Genomic DNA, 14569 nt, shown 5'->3' on the forward strand with positions numbered 1-14569 from the left:
TCACTCACTATAATACAATATCAGCTCACACACGGCATGGACAATTGAGTTTGGATTGCTGAAGTGTTTGCAGTGCTAGGAAGTGGTTAGACAGAAAGGTTAAGTATGTTGATAATAGGACAGTGGTCAATGATACCAATAGGAGGCTGGCAACAAGATATTAGATATGTCCAATATTGTTTGTTCTTTTCACAAAACCTGTCAGTCTGAAAGCTTAATGCTGGTTTTGTGTCAAGATGTTTTCCAATGGGATGCAACTTGTCATGACTATAGAAAGCAGTTGAGCAAATCAAACTATTTTATCTGGAAAAACTTCATAATATTGAAATTATGGTACTCTTTGTTCTTTCAATGCGTTGAAATAGTCAGATACCTTGATACCAGCAAAACAATTCTTGCTTCTACATTATGAATTTGAAATAAATGCAAAGGTACAAAATCATTCAATATTCAATTAAAAAGATATTACGGTACTAAATTTATCAGTCATCTCCCTTGGTTGCTTTGCATTTGTAACTAAAATGTTTTTGAGATGTGGTTGTGAAGCCAGCAGTTTCAGGGTTCTTATGCAGTATAGTCAAGGCTTTCAAAATATACCACATTGCAAAATGGAAAACTCAACTTGAGAACCATTTGCTTGATGGCATCACTCACTATATACAATCTACCAAAAACGTTTTAAAAGCATAAAAAGGGCCAAAGTTTAAAAATCTTTCCTGTGTGGCTTTTCACCCTTTTTAAACTTGGTCCCATTTAATCATAATAACATGAAGAACGGGTCATAATTTTTCCATGCAACAAAATTAGCACTTAATAGTTTTGAGACTGTTCGAAAGTGGTGCAATATGACTTAGGCTATATCAATGTATGTAGGCCTATTATCAAAAACATTATAGAAGGTGTATATTTTATTATATTGTGTGTTTATATAAAGAGTAGTGGAGTATTATACTTAGCAAATCGACTGTATGTCAACCTGCTGCATATAGGCCCTACATCTCTACATAAGGCGCAGAATCCAACATGACGATGAAAAATGTAAGAAAGTGAGTATTTGCTACTTTTTCTTAAATCAAAATACATTATAACGCCTATACGGAAATACTTCAATCACGCATACGAACATTAATTCATTTACTCTCTGAAATAAACACTGACAACTAAGAAAACCAACAGGTATAGATGACTCTGTATGGGTCTTTAGAAACTTTCATAAATGGGACCAAGTTTAAAAAGGGTGAAAAGCCACACAGGAAAGATTTTTAAACTTTGGCCCCTTTTTTCGTTTTAAAACGCTTTTTTGGTAGATATTGATACTTTTTTTGAGTTGGATATCCATATTGCGCGGTTAGTGGTTCTTTGTAGCCATGCGAGGCAAACTAGTTGGATATCCATTATAGCGATTATTGGTTCTTTGTAGCCCTGCAGTGGTCAATGATACCAATAGGAGTCTGGCAACAAGATATTAGATATGTCCAATATTGTTTGTTCTTTTTACAAAACCTGTCAGTCTGAAAGCTTAATGCTGGTTTTGTGTCAAGATGTTTTCCATTTATGGGATTCAACCTATTGCTATCATAGAAAGTGATTGAACAAATCAATCTATTTTTGATTTTATAATACTGAAACAAAATTATGGCATTTTTTGATCTTTCAATCCATTGTACAGGGTGTATCAAAATGATTGGTACCCATCAGTTTTCATTGATAATGGATGAGCCTGACCTGTCAAAATTCAACACCAGATCCAAATAATTTGTATATTAATTGTACAACAAGTCATAAACTACACATTCTGGACATTTCAAGAGTATCCAATGTTGTATTTGGAAGAGGCAGGCTTTTGTATATACATCCAAATTGATGAGTACCAATCATTTTGATACACCCTGTAATAGTCTGATATTCTGGATGCCAAGGAGCAAAACTGTTACAAGCAAAAACAATTCTTGCTTCTACATTATGAATAATAAGTTGTTAGATAAAGTATCAAATCATTCAAAATTTAATTTAAAAAATATTACTAAATTGATCAGTATTTTGCCTGGTTGCTTTGTAACTAAAATTAATTTTCAGATTATTACGAATGATGTGCTGAGTTTGGCTCAGTTCCTCAGATTGTGATGCCTGTAAATGTGTGTGCTCTCAGCAGGCATAACAGCGTTAGAGAAGAATGCTGCATTTAGATTTGGTGTCAGGGAGGGTTAGTCAGATCTGAGCCAGCGCTATGACAGACTAGTGTACAAGTAAACAAATGAGGTGTAATTACAAATTGAAGTAACAGGAGAGAATATATCTATGGTCATTTTGGGTAACCAAGTCTTTCACTGAGAGATGCATCTTAAATTAACTATCCTTATTTTTGGTTGTGGAAATCGATATCTTTAGGGCCTTATATACTGCAATAGTAGTACTCGTTTATGTGGACAAAATACTGAATAAATCTGGTTATGTATTATGCAGATTTTTACTAACAATTACTGATTTACACAGTGTTTGGGAAATGTGTGGATGTGGATGACACATGACACACATTGTTATAATCTGACCCAAATAAGCTCCCATCAACACCCTCATCCCTACAAATGTAAACCGTGTAAAACTGGTGACCACATGTCTGCAAACTGAACAAATAACTGTTGAAATCTCAAACCTCAGGTTTTACTTGCTTCCATTCAGCCTGTATAACATGACCACTTTGCAACACTATGACAGCCCCTTCACTGCTAAATTGTTAAAACACTCAATAATAAAATGATCAGAATAAACTCCCAATGAACTTCAAATATTCATTATGATTTCATGAGAGACATACATCAATAATACCCTTTGATACACTGGGATAAAATCTAACAATCTCTACAGTGATTATCGAGTATGTTCACACAAACATCATCTTAAGATTTTACTAACTTGGTATTTTGCCTGTATGCAAAGCTACGTCACTACATCCAGTTACAAAGTTATTGATTGCAATCAGAATGGTTTGGCAGAAATACCACATGAACAAATCACCAAAAATTATTCACAAGAGCAAAAACTAGAAATCCTTGTGGATTAGGAACCTTTGGTTCATGACCATTGTTATCTCTTTGAGGTTCAATGTTCGGCCTTACCCCACAGGATAATCCTACAATAAGCCCAAGTCATTGGTGGACTGGTGGTAGATTTGAGCATTCTAGTGCACTAGTATAGGTGGAACCCTTGAGGAAGTGCTGTTACCGTACTATCCCTATTATTATCTGTGGAGTAACTGCATAGTTTGGAGTGCAAATTAGAGTAACTCTGGATTATTTCACCACATGCCTAGTAAACATGTCAATAATTCTACTTTTGCCAATAAATAACAGAGATACACTTTTTGGTCTCCATGTGTGACAATCCAGTTAATTTAAGTCTAATTTATTTGGTTAGAGTGCATTTTGTTAGTCTTGTAAACCTATATCTTATGCTACCAACAAATCTTAAGGTTTAAGCCATAATGTGGACATGACCTATTTGAGCCCGAAGGCAGCACACAATTACTGATGTTATCAAGATCATATGCAAATGAAAAATGTGAACATTCGGTCATTTGCCTTCCTCTTTTGTTTCATCAGAAAAGCAATGCAAAGAAGAAAACCCTGATTTATGTACATAATGTGTTGTAAACACTAAATGACTCAGACGTTGGGTAAAATCCATTTTCAATCTTCATCATCAATTTCTAGTTTATTTTAATGCTATCTTTACTGACGAGAATCCTGAAAAATTGGAACTAGACTAGATTCTGGAGATATCGCCAATATTATGCTACAGCAAAACAATAAAAAACAAGCTAAGTAAATTGTGCGCTACTTTTTGACATAGCTGAAAGTAAAATTTCACAGACACTGGGCTTATTTTGCTTCATGACTTCACCATAATGTAATATTATATAAAACAAGAAAATGTTCAGGATAACAAAGCCACAGGCTCCCCTTAAGTTTGTTTTGATTATTTGATTACATATACTGTTGTTACTGCATACAATACACAAATATAGGACAGGACAAGATAACACATAATGTAAACCTACTTTAGTTTGAATGGATTTAATTTCATGAGGAGCCCATTATCTAAGGGCTGGTTTCTCAAAGCATGGCTAGTGGTCAGGCGAAGAGAAAATCAGCTATAAAACAAATCTGATTTACATACATATGAGTTCCTAAGACAAACATTAGACCAATGAAAGGGAAATATTAAATACAGTGTGGTTCAAAAAAGGGAAACCAACTACCGACAGTCATTTTCACTGTATATGTATGTTCAAGTCATCTACCCACTAACTATACAATTCTAATAGGTTTGTGAACTCCTGTTACTATCATTTCATCTATAAATGAGTAAAATAAACATTCCCATACTTTACAAAATTGAAGACATGCATGCTAGCCCTCAAATACACACATGATATATATCAAATTTCTGGCAACCTTTTTCTGGCAACCTTTGCACACCTTTGAAACTCTTACGAAACTTTTTTTTTGTTTGCCGCGCTTGAACATAATACACCTCTCATGATGTACACACAATAGTATGTATTAACTACTGTGATACATATTTAAAGATTTCCCAGCAATAGCATTTCATACAAATGCAATTAAAACCTTATCATCAATCTTTAATGGACTTTTGAAAATAATTCACAATAACAGACCCACTTGACTTTAAATTTTAATGAACACACTTTTTTTCATATACAAGGGCACTGTGGTTCATGTATACAATTCAATGATTAAGATTATATACCTACAAATCCCAGATAATCTATTCCGCTATATCAAAGGTGGCTACTTAATAATTTGAAATCTCCAACAACTTTAAGACCTTCCTGTAACATACAAATGTAACTCTGATGGCTTGTAAGATTTTTTAGAATTATAAATATATTCAGCCCTTATTCATGGAGGATTATTATATGTGAAGCAGGGCTTTAAAGTGTAGAGCTTAATATATTGTCGTTGGCAACATATAAACTGACCTGCAACAACCGCAACTTGCTACTTACAGCAGCGGGTAGTTTCAAAATTTGGAATGGGCAATTCCAATCGAAATACCTACACCCCTATGGAAGACCCTAATCTTCCATGTGGAATTTCAAACAGGGTTACCTAAATGGTCAGTACCATTTGAAATCTTCACCCCCTGTATGGGAGTGTAAGGTCAGGTCTTCCATAGGGGGATGTAGGATTTCAACTGGAATAGCCCAAAATAAGTATGTTTAAATGCATGCTTGAACCATATTCTGAACTTTGTTCTCAAAATGACAAAAAATGACTTAAGCAATTATCGTAGCAGGCTGACGATATGTGTCTAGGACACCCCATTTGCTACGGCCTGCTTGATAGATATGAAAAGTGCACTTACCGTAAAGTCTTCAAAATATTCCCATGCAAATAAGACGCCAAGTTTGGCTAAGGCAAGCATAACAGGTACATAGGCATCAGAGCTGGTCTCGGCTGCCATGTCATAGTATCTCTTAGCAAGGTGGATATCCTGGAGTGAGACAAAGAACAGAAATTGAATGTTATATGGAGTTATATAATACTGAATGTTGATGTTCAAGTTACGGTTAAAATATTCAGATTATTATTGATGACATAACAATCAGATCTATAAAAAACAATGATAACAAGGAAACTTAATCTTAGATAGAAGATCCTTGACCATTAAAACATCACACAAAACACATGGCACTGCATGAAGTGGATAATGTCATTTGAATTTGCCGGATTTTACCCAAATTGAATACTGCCCTCTTGGGTACTCCATGCATCAACTAGGCAAATGTGATTCAGGGAAGACATTTGTCAATATGTTAATATTTCTTTAGTACTCAGTTGCACCTGTTGTCACAACTACCCAAGCTTATACATAGTTTGATCAGCTCATAATTGGTAGGCCTTATAACTTCACAGATTAATATCAATATATTTTATTTCCAGAATTGTTTTGTGACATCTCACCAGAAGCATCACAAACTATTAATTTAAGTACTAGGCTATAGGTTGTCTACTTTCTTTAACACACAGTGGAAGGGAAAGTTAACAAAGTGGGAGGTAAAGTTAACAAAGTGGAAAGAAAATTTGAGATGCAAGGAATTAGCTTTTTTGAAGAAATATATAGCAATATGATGACTATCCTATTTCCTGAAAATGTGTCTAAATTTGGAACATGAACATGATACCATCAGGTATTATCTATAACAAGGGCTTATGAGTTTTGTGATCTAATCCGCTAAATACACAATAGCTTATCCCTACTTACTGATGGCATATGTTTGCATTTGTATGTTTTTATTATTTTTTTTATTCCCCCATGTGATGGAAAAGGAAACGTCTTTAAACAAACAAAGAGTAAAGAATCGATGTGATGTGATCAAGCAAAATGACTCGCTGCTTGTAGCGGAAACTGATTTCGAGTGATTATCAAAGTAGTTCGAAATACGCCCCATGTTCTACTAAAGAGCATAAAAAATCATATCTCAGGAAGCAAGGGTAAGAAGAGCTTAGTTTTGTGATTTTATCTAGCACAGGCTCTGTGCTGTATTCTGATACCTTCGATGATCCAAGATATTCCAACAATAACACTGTGCTCGCTTCGCTCACTTTTTGAGAGGCGTCACGGTTTGTGAACGGGGCTAGCTCTAGATTTTATCATCAATGTTTATATTTGTATAATTATGATCATCCACCACGAATGGGCTGTATTGATGGCAGAGCTTGTTTTGAACCTCTCAAAAAATGATAGAAAAAAAAAGGATTTCCCAACTTTCTTTACTGATTTTTACTGCCTTGCAAATAAGCAACAGGGATATGTAATATGTGTATGTAAACAGGGCCGCCGCTAGAGGGGGGGTATGGGGGGGGGTGTGACACCCCCCGATACACAATTTTGTCGGCAAAATTTGACTGCTGTCGGCAAAACGATGTGACTGTCGGCAAATGTAGTCAAAGGTATGTTTGATTGGCGGCAAATTGTGATAGCGATATAACAGAATAATGTGTTACTGAAATTGTGTTGTTGTAACGTAATAGACCTACTGTGAATGGTATAGTAGTTACTAGTTAAAAAAAAATATTTTGAAAATTTTTTGGACTCCTACCCCCCCCCCACACTTTTTAGATTTCTGAGCGCCGTCCTGGCTAAAAAAAATTTGGGTCAACAAATTACAAAAAATTTACGTCGGCAAACCATACTGTACACCCCCCGAATCATATTGGTCTAGCGACGCCCTGTATGTAAAGCTTATTTTGAGGAAACGTTGCCTGTCCGATATCTCAAAAAGTGAACATGCAGACATTACAGCACATGGACAATCACAATTATATTTTTATTCCCCAATGTGATGAAATAGAAAGCGTTGTTTAACATAGAGTAAAGAATTGATATGAATATGATTCGATTAATCATTTAACTAACTCCCTATTTGAATTATTGATGGCTACATATGAAGATTTTTTTATTATTCCCTTTTATGATGGAATAGGAGGCCTTGTTGAACACACAGTAAGGACTTTTATGGTACGATCAAGCAAAATGAGTAATTAGTAGCTCAACCTGAATGAGTGATTATCAAAGTAGTTATGCCCCCACGTTCATTGTTCTTATTAAGAACACAAAATAATCATATCTCAGGATGGATGACAAGAGATTAGTTTTGTGATTTAATCATCAAACTATACAAATGGATTTTCCCCATTTGTACTACTGATGCAAATGTTTGAATTTATATTTTTTTCTTATTTTGTATTCCCAATGTGATGGAATATATAGGAAATATTCTGATATCTGCAATCAATCCTAGGTTCCAGGATCGTACATAGGTAAACTTTGCATGTTAAGCCCATGCGACAATACTCATTATTGAGGTATGCACGTATATAGGAAGAAGAAGAGGTGCTGTTGAACATGGAGTAAAGACATAATGTGATGTGATCAAGCAAAATGACTTGCTGCCCCCTGTTTGTTGTACGGTATTCAAGAATATGAAAATAGCAGCAACATAGAAATAATCAATTCTCAAGAACTGCCACTCTGATCGGATGGTACTTGTAGCAATTGAAGCCTATTATAAGAATGCGATATAAACTGGTTCCAAGTGTGTACAGTGTTTGCGTGATGTGTGCTTTAACGCTATGTTATGGTATTAAGATGTGCTTAAATTTATTATTGCATGTTATTCCATTTCTAGTCTTATCTTGTCAGATCAAATCCTACAACTTCTATTACACTAAAATAAAATTATGGTATATCAAAGTCTTCCATCAGCATTTCACCATCCAATTATAGAGACACTGAACTATAGTGTCTCCTTATCTGGCCCACATCTTAATATTGAAAATAGCACAAGTCCTTATGATAGACCTGTATATCACTCTCAATAGAATGACTTTTTATATTCTCAGAAGTTTAAAAGACCTGTTGCAAAATTGCTTAACATGCTTAAGTTAACATAGACCAAATGTCTGTGTGTAAGCTCTTGCAAATTCAACAATGTAATTTGAACAGTGTAGTGGTTGTATGCAGCATGTCCATGTCACTTTGAAGTTCATCTGCATTCTGCATTTCAACAGTTGTGAAAAGCTTGGTGTCATCAGCAAACATTGTCTTAAGCTGCATACCAACAACATGATATTTGCAGCTCTAATGGTTACAAATAATAGTTATAAATATTGCATTACATTGGGAACTCCATTTAAATAGTATTTTTCACCTAATTTTGACATTAAAATGGGGAGAGGAACATGAGCAGGTTATAATGATGAAAATTGTCAGAGATGTATGTATAACCTTGAGCCAATTTATTTAAAACCTGAATTTCGTTCTGCTAAATTTGTCGCCAACATATCCATATCCAACTGGCCATGCATAAAAGTTGGCTGAATAAAACATGGTTTGTCCTGAACAGCTGCAGCAATAAAGAGAGCACCTATGATTAAATGATCTCGGATCATTTCATGTACACAGTCGGTGCAAACAGCCAAGCAGGCAGTTTCCCCTAGTTAATTTGACATCAAATTAATTGCCACTGGGTGCTGGCTGACTACATTTTTTAATTCTGATTTTCTATTCCACCAATTTACTTTCTACAAGAAAAGCAATATCTTTGTATATTCTATACACTGATGTTGAAGATGTCATCCAGTCTGAATTTGAATGAACGAAAATAGAGATGTATATTTAAGAAGTAGCCTATTTAAAATGTCTACTTTTCAAATCAAAGTAATACTAGTACTGGATTAGTTAAAAGAGCCCACAGCCTGTGTATAGCAAGATTGCATTTGATATAGCAATACTTTATGTCAATGGAGATGGACAATACACATATTGGGCTATTCCATTTCAAATCCACACTACCCCTTTGGAAGATTTAGCTAAAGTCTTCCACAGAGGGAGTATGAGTTTCAAATAGAATAGACAATTGGGTAACTTCCATTTGAAATACTCACTACTGTTGTGGAAGATATAGGTAAAGCCATAATACAGAGGGAGTATGGGTTTCAAAATGATGAGCTCTGACCAATTACATTTGAAAAACATATTCCCCCTGTGGAAGATATTTCCAAAATCTTCCACAGGGGTAGTGTGGATTTCAACTGGAACAGCCCAACAAAATGAACTAGTGGCAAATGGTGGTCATAGACCACAAACCTAGCTGGGGCATGTTGGTGTTTTGAAGGTATCTGACCCCTGCAAAATGTTCCAAAAATGTTCCCCTGGTCCCGAGGTTTGTTGTCACAGAGTTTGAGTCCCATACTCCTTACAGATGTGCAGAAAATTAAATTACGATTTGACCCAGATAACCTTTGACCTAACCCCTCCCTGCACAGCGTTCCAAAGTGTTCCCCTGGTCAGTACTTTTGTTGTCACAGAGTTTGAGCCCCGTACCCCTTACAGATGTCCAGAAAATGCATTTCGAAAATTTGGCCTCTGCATGACCTTTGACCTGACCCCTGCAAACTGGTCCCTTGTTCATGACATTTGTTGTCACTGAGTTTGAGCCCCATACCCCATACAGATATCCAGAAAATGAAATTATATGATTTGACCCCAGTTAACCTTTGACATGACCCCTGCAAAGTGTTCCAAAATATTCCCCTGGTCATTAAGTCTGTTGTCACAGAGTTTGAGCCCCACACCCCTTACAGATGTCGAGATAAGGCAATTGTAAGATTTTACCCCCTTAATGACCTTTGACCCCAATTCTGTGTGCCAAGTATAGGCACTGGGTAAAGCTGATGCACATGTGTAAGTGACGTCATTGTGCTATGTAATATGTGGCAGAAGAAGCATTTTGAAGGTATTTGGTTATATACCGGTAATACCCCCTTAATGACCTTTGACCCCAATTCTGTGTGCAAGGTATGGGCACAGGGTAAAGCTGATGCACATGTATAAGTGACGTCATTGTGCTATGTAATATGTGGCAGAAGAAGCATTTTGAAGGTATTTGGTTATATACCGGTAATGCCCCCTTAATGACCTTAGACCCCAATTCTGTTTGCACCCTATGGGCACTGGATATAGCCAATACATATGTGCAAGTTACGTAATTGTAGGGTGTATAAAGTAGGAGGAGAAGCATTTTGAAGTTTGTTGCCAGAAGAAAGCAGAATCGGATAGCATTAGAATACCTAGCATGGGGGGTTGTAAACCCCCAGCTAGGTAATACCTTGATTAGGGTACCAACCTCTGGTGCATGAGGTGAGGTCTTGGGTTCAATGCCAGAGATGAGGATTTGCTTGGGTATCAATTAGGGAGAATTCAATTTAATGGGTAACTTCTGCTCTTATGACATTTATCAATGCGTTTATGAACAGTGGTATTGGATAAATAAACCATGATAGTACTCCATCATTCAGAGGGGATATTAAGCTGTCAATCCTGTGTACAGAAAACAAAACCAGTACAGTGTTAAACCCTGACTGTTGGATAGTCACCAGGGAGGTAAATAAGGATAATTTACTGGGTGGGCAATTTAATTTATTTTTGCCCTCAAATAATGAAAAATAATTTACTGGGTGGGCAGCGACAATTAATGGCATCCAGGCGTTTGGATTTTCAGGAAATATAGACCTGTTTTTGTGTACAATTTGGCTTTGATGTAAAAGTGGACATATTACAATCTCCCTAAATGCATCTTCTGCCAATTTTTAGCATATTCATGTAGCAACTTTCAAGAAAAATAATTGTATACCATATTATATTTCACTCTGGGTACTTAAAAATCGTATACTGTACTAATTATCACTCACCAGTATTCCTACGTGGAAAATAGCAGTAAAATTAGAGGAAATTATTATATGGTGCCCAATTTTAGTGGGCAAAATAATTTACTGGGTGGGCACTTTTGGGCAATGGGCAAGTTGAATTTACTGGGTGGGCAAAATAATTTACTGGGTGGGCAAATGCCCACCCAGTTAACATGTTATTTACCTCCCTGATAGTCACTATCTAAGTACAGACATTAATGGCAGGAAGGCTGCATTTGTGGAGCAATTCTGATATCTATACAAACAAGAGTGCTGTGATCAGATGAAATGTTGATTTTATAAAAACTCAAGTGTATGTCTGTATGTAATTTGATGATCTCAGCCTGCTCTCTCAGTCTTGTTCTTGAACTCGGACATGTTTTCCATCATCGGCCACATGCAATCTATTTAAATTACTCCCCACCAATGATATCATTAACACTAAATTGCACATTTTTAGCAGCTGGTACAAGAAAAGCAACTGTTGTACTATGTGATGAGCTATTTTATTAGTATGTACTTATCAAATCAATCAGTCAAATAATGACTAACATGATAATATGAAAATTATAGTGCCTGACTTCGTAAATGGCCCAAGCAATGTATATCTGCTGTAATGATATACTATTGAAGAAAATGCTCATATGTGACCCGTTCTGACAAAACCAGGAACAAGTCATATTTTTGACATTTCATGATTTGAATAAAAATGTAAGCACTAGACAATAAGCTTTAAAATAATACCAAAATTATATACATAGCATGAATACTTTCAAGATATGGATATTTTTGCCAAATTGCTATTCTGAGTAATGGGCTAATTAGTTTCCTGCCTTACACAGGATTGATTAGGGATTAGCATAGTTCAACTGTTAATTATTGATTAAATAAATCTCTTTTTAATAAGTACTTTCATGGATTTGAAAGTCCACTTAGTCCCACAGTCAAATACAATGAAATTAAGAATTCCAAAATTTGATTTATTTTAATGGGAATGCCATCTTTAAAGGCCTTAACTCAAAAACATGTCTGGCGACTTGTTCCAGGTTTTGTTGGAGCTGGTCACATATGAAGAATTGCAGTGTAATAATAATATATCTAACTTTGTAAATGAACCAAACAGTGTATTATGTGCTGTAATGATATACTATTGAAGAAAATGCTCATATTTAGTATAGTCCAGTTTTTGTTTAGCTAAGTCCAGAACGAAGTAACTTGCATGTTACTTGAAACCATGACCAAAATCCTCTGTGAGCTGTTACAGGCCAGATACCGGTCTTATGTTTCGGGTAAATATACGTAGTCCTTAAAATTCTGCAGGCACATATATCACAGATATCCTTTGAATTAAAGAAATGTGTGCAAAGCATCCAAAAATTAATATAACCTGCTTTCTTTGGTATTATTTATGTTTTGTGGTAAGAATTTGATATTGTTGGACTTCTGGCATATACGACGTAAAATGAATATTTCCATAAAATGGAGATAAAATGTGAAAATGAAATGTGGTTTTATTTGGAATCAAACACAGTCATCATTAGATGTTACTGACAGCTTCATCCAACAGGCAAAATACTACCACTATATAGCCACAATGCATTATTTGACACCACCGAACACACCCTGAATTGAATCAAGGCACTTCAACATACACAAGAGCTCACAAGGCTCATCTATGTCCTATATCTCATCTTACATCAACCCTAACATCATATTGTGGTCATCCATAGGATGGGTTCATTCCAGATTTAAACAGAATTGATTTAAGACTGGGACCACATATTATCTTACAGCTACCAATGGAACATGAGCAGTAATTGTTGGGGCACCCATTTTCAAGGCCAGTGGATAAAGACAAAGAAGGGCACCAAGGCCAACAAGTGATGAAGATGCATTGATCAGTTGACAAAGATCTGAGGCACCAAGGTCAAAACTGAAAAAGGACAGACAATGGCCTTGGTGGCCTCCCTGAAATTCAAGCCCTGGTAGTGTGTATGTTGGAAGTTTTTCGTGCAGGACTGTAACATGCAAGCTAGATATCAGACAAACAGAATGAGCTGAGCTAAAATTTACCTGCAAAGTATTATGTGTGTCATCCGATTATCATTATATCAACTGCATCATGCTCTTGAACCACAATCAAAATGATAGGAAAGCTTACAGTATAAACACACTATTGCTTCAAAACTATACCTAAATGACCACGAGCACTACCAGACTTGGCACATGACAATTCACAATGTAACAGTTACATTACTTCACTACTTTTGAATTGTGCAGACTTGCACTATAATTCTGTAAAATTCCAAGTAAGTTAAATGAGTACAGGTACCCATGACAACACTAAGTTGAACTAAAACTAGATTTGAATTGATTCACACCAGTCTTATCTGGTTGCCTCTATTGGGGCCACACTCTGACCTACATTGGTGTACAAAAGCCTATACCAATAAAGAGCAAATATGTCCAACATTTAATCATTCCTATTCAAATAGAAACCTTTCAATAATATGTGAAGAATAATGTTTTCATCCTTATTCCAATATAATACATAACTAATCTTCAAAATTAAAAAAATGCAACACAACTTAATAAATGTTCTACTTTTATTACAGTTTATTCAGGAATGTCTGGCAAAACAATATATTATTTCACTCAATAGTTAGGGGGAAAAGTTCACTTTGGTGACCACTCTCTGGCTAGTAAGGTTTGACGATTGATTAAACTTCTATGGACCATTTAGAAAAAAATAGCCACCATGTCCCTCGCGAAAATCCCGGCATTTTTCGCTAGAGGCCAAAATCCAAAATGGCCGCCACCACCATTTTGAAAATTTAAGTTTTGAACCAGAGCACCTATAATCATGCACAAAGACACTTTTTTGGATTTTTCGAGTACAAGGATTCCGATTCTGACATTAGTTTGACATTACGGCATCATTTTCACCCAGAAATCCAAGATGGTGGCGGCACCATCTTGAAAAATTTAGTTTTGAACAAGAGGACCTAAAATTGTGTACAAAGACACTTTTTTGGATAAGTCGACCACAAGGATTTCAAATTTGACATTACGAACTCATATTTACCCAGAAATCCAAGATGGTGGCCTTGGTATCATCTTGAAAAAAATAAGTTTTGAACCAGATTACCTAAAATCGTGTACAAAGACACTTTTTTTTTTAAGTCGACCGCAAGAAATCCGAATCTGACATTATTTTGACGTTACAAAATAATTTTTGCCCAAAAATCCAAGATGGCCCCCATTTGGTAGAGCGTAAATGTGATTTGTGAATG

General features: G+C 35.7%; 1 protein-coding gene across 1 annotated transcript in view; it reads right to left on the reverse strand.

The window, feature by feature from the left end:
• The window catches only part of LOC140156785 (protein sel-1 homolog 1-like), a 243091-nt gene that overhangs the window by 7738 nt on the left and 220784 nt on the right, over window positions 1-14569 (reverse strand). The window contains exon 18 of the mRNA XM_072179767.1: window positions 5389-5517. Coding sequence (XP_072035868.1) covers window positions 5389-5517 — 129 coding nt within the window. The remainder of the gene's footprint in view (window positions 1-5388; window positions 5518-14569) is intronic.

The sequence above is a fragment of the Amphiura filiformis genome, chromosome 1 (assembly GCF_039555335.1).
Source record: "Amphiura filiformis chromosome 1, Afil_fr2py, whole genome shotgun sequence".
Taxonomy (NCBI): Eukaryota; Metazoa; Echinodermata; class Ophiuroidea; order Amphilepidida; family Amphiuridae; genus Amphiura; species Amphiura filiformis.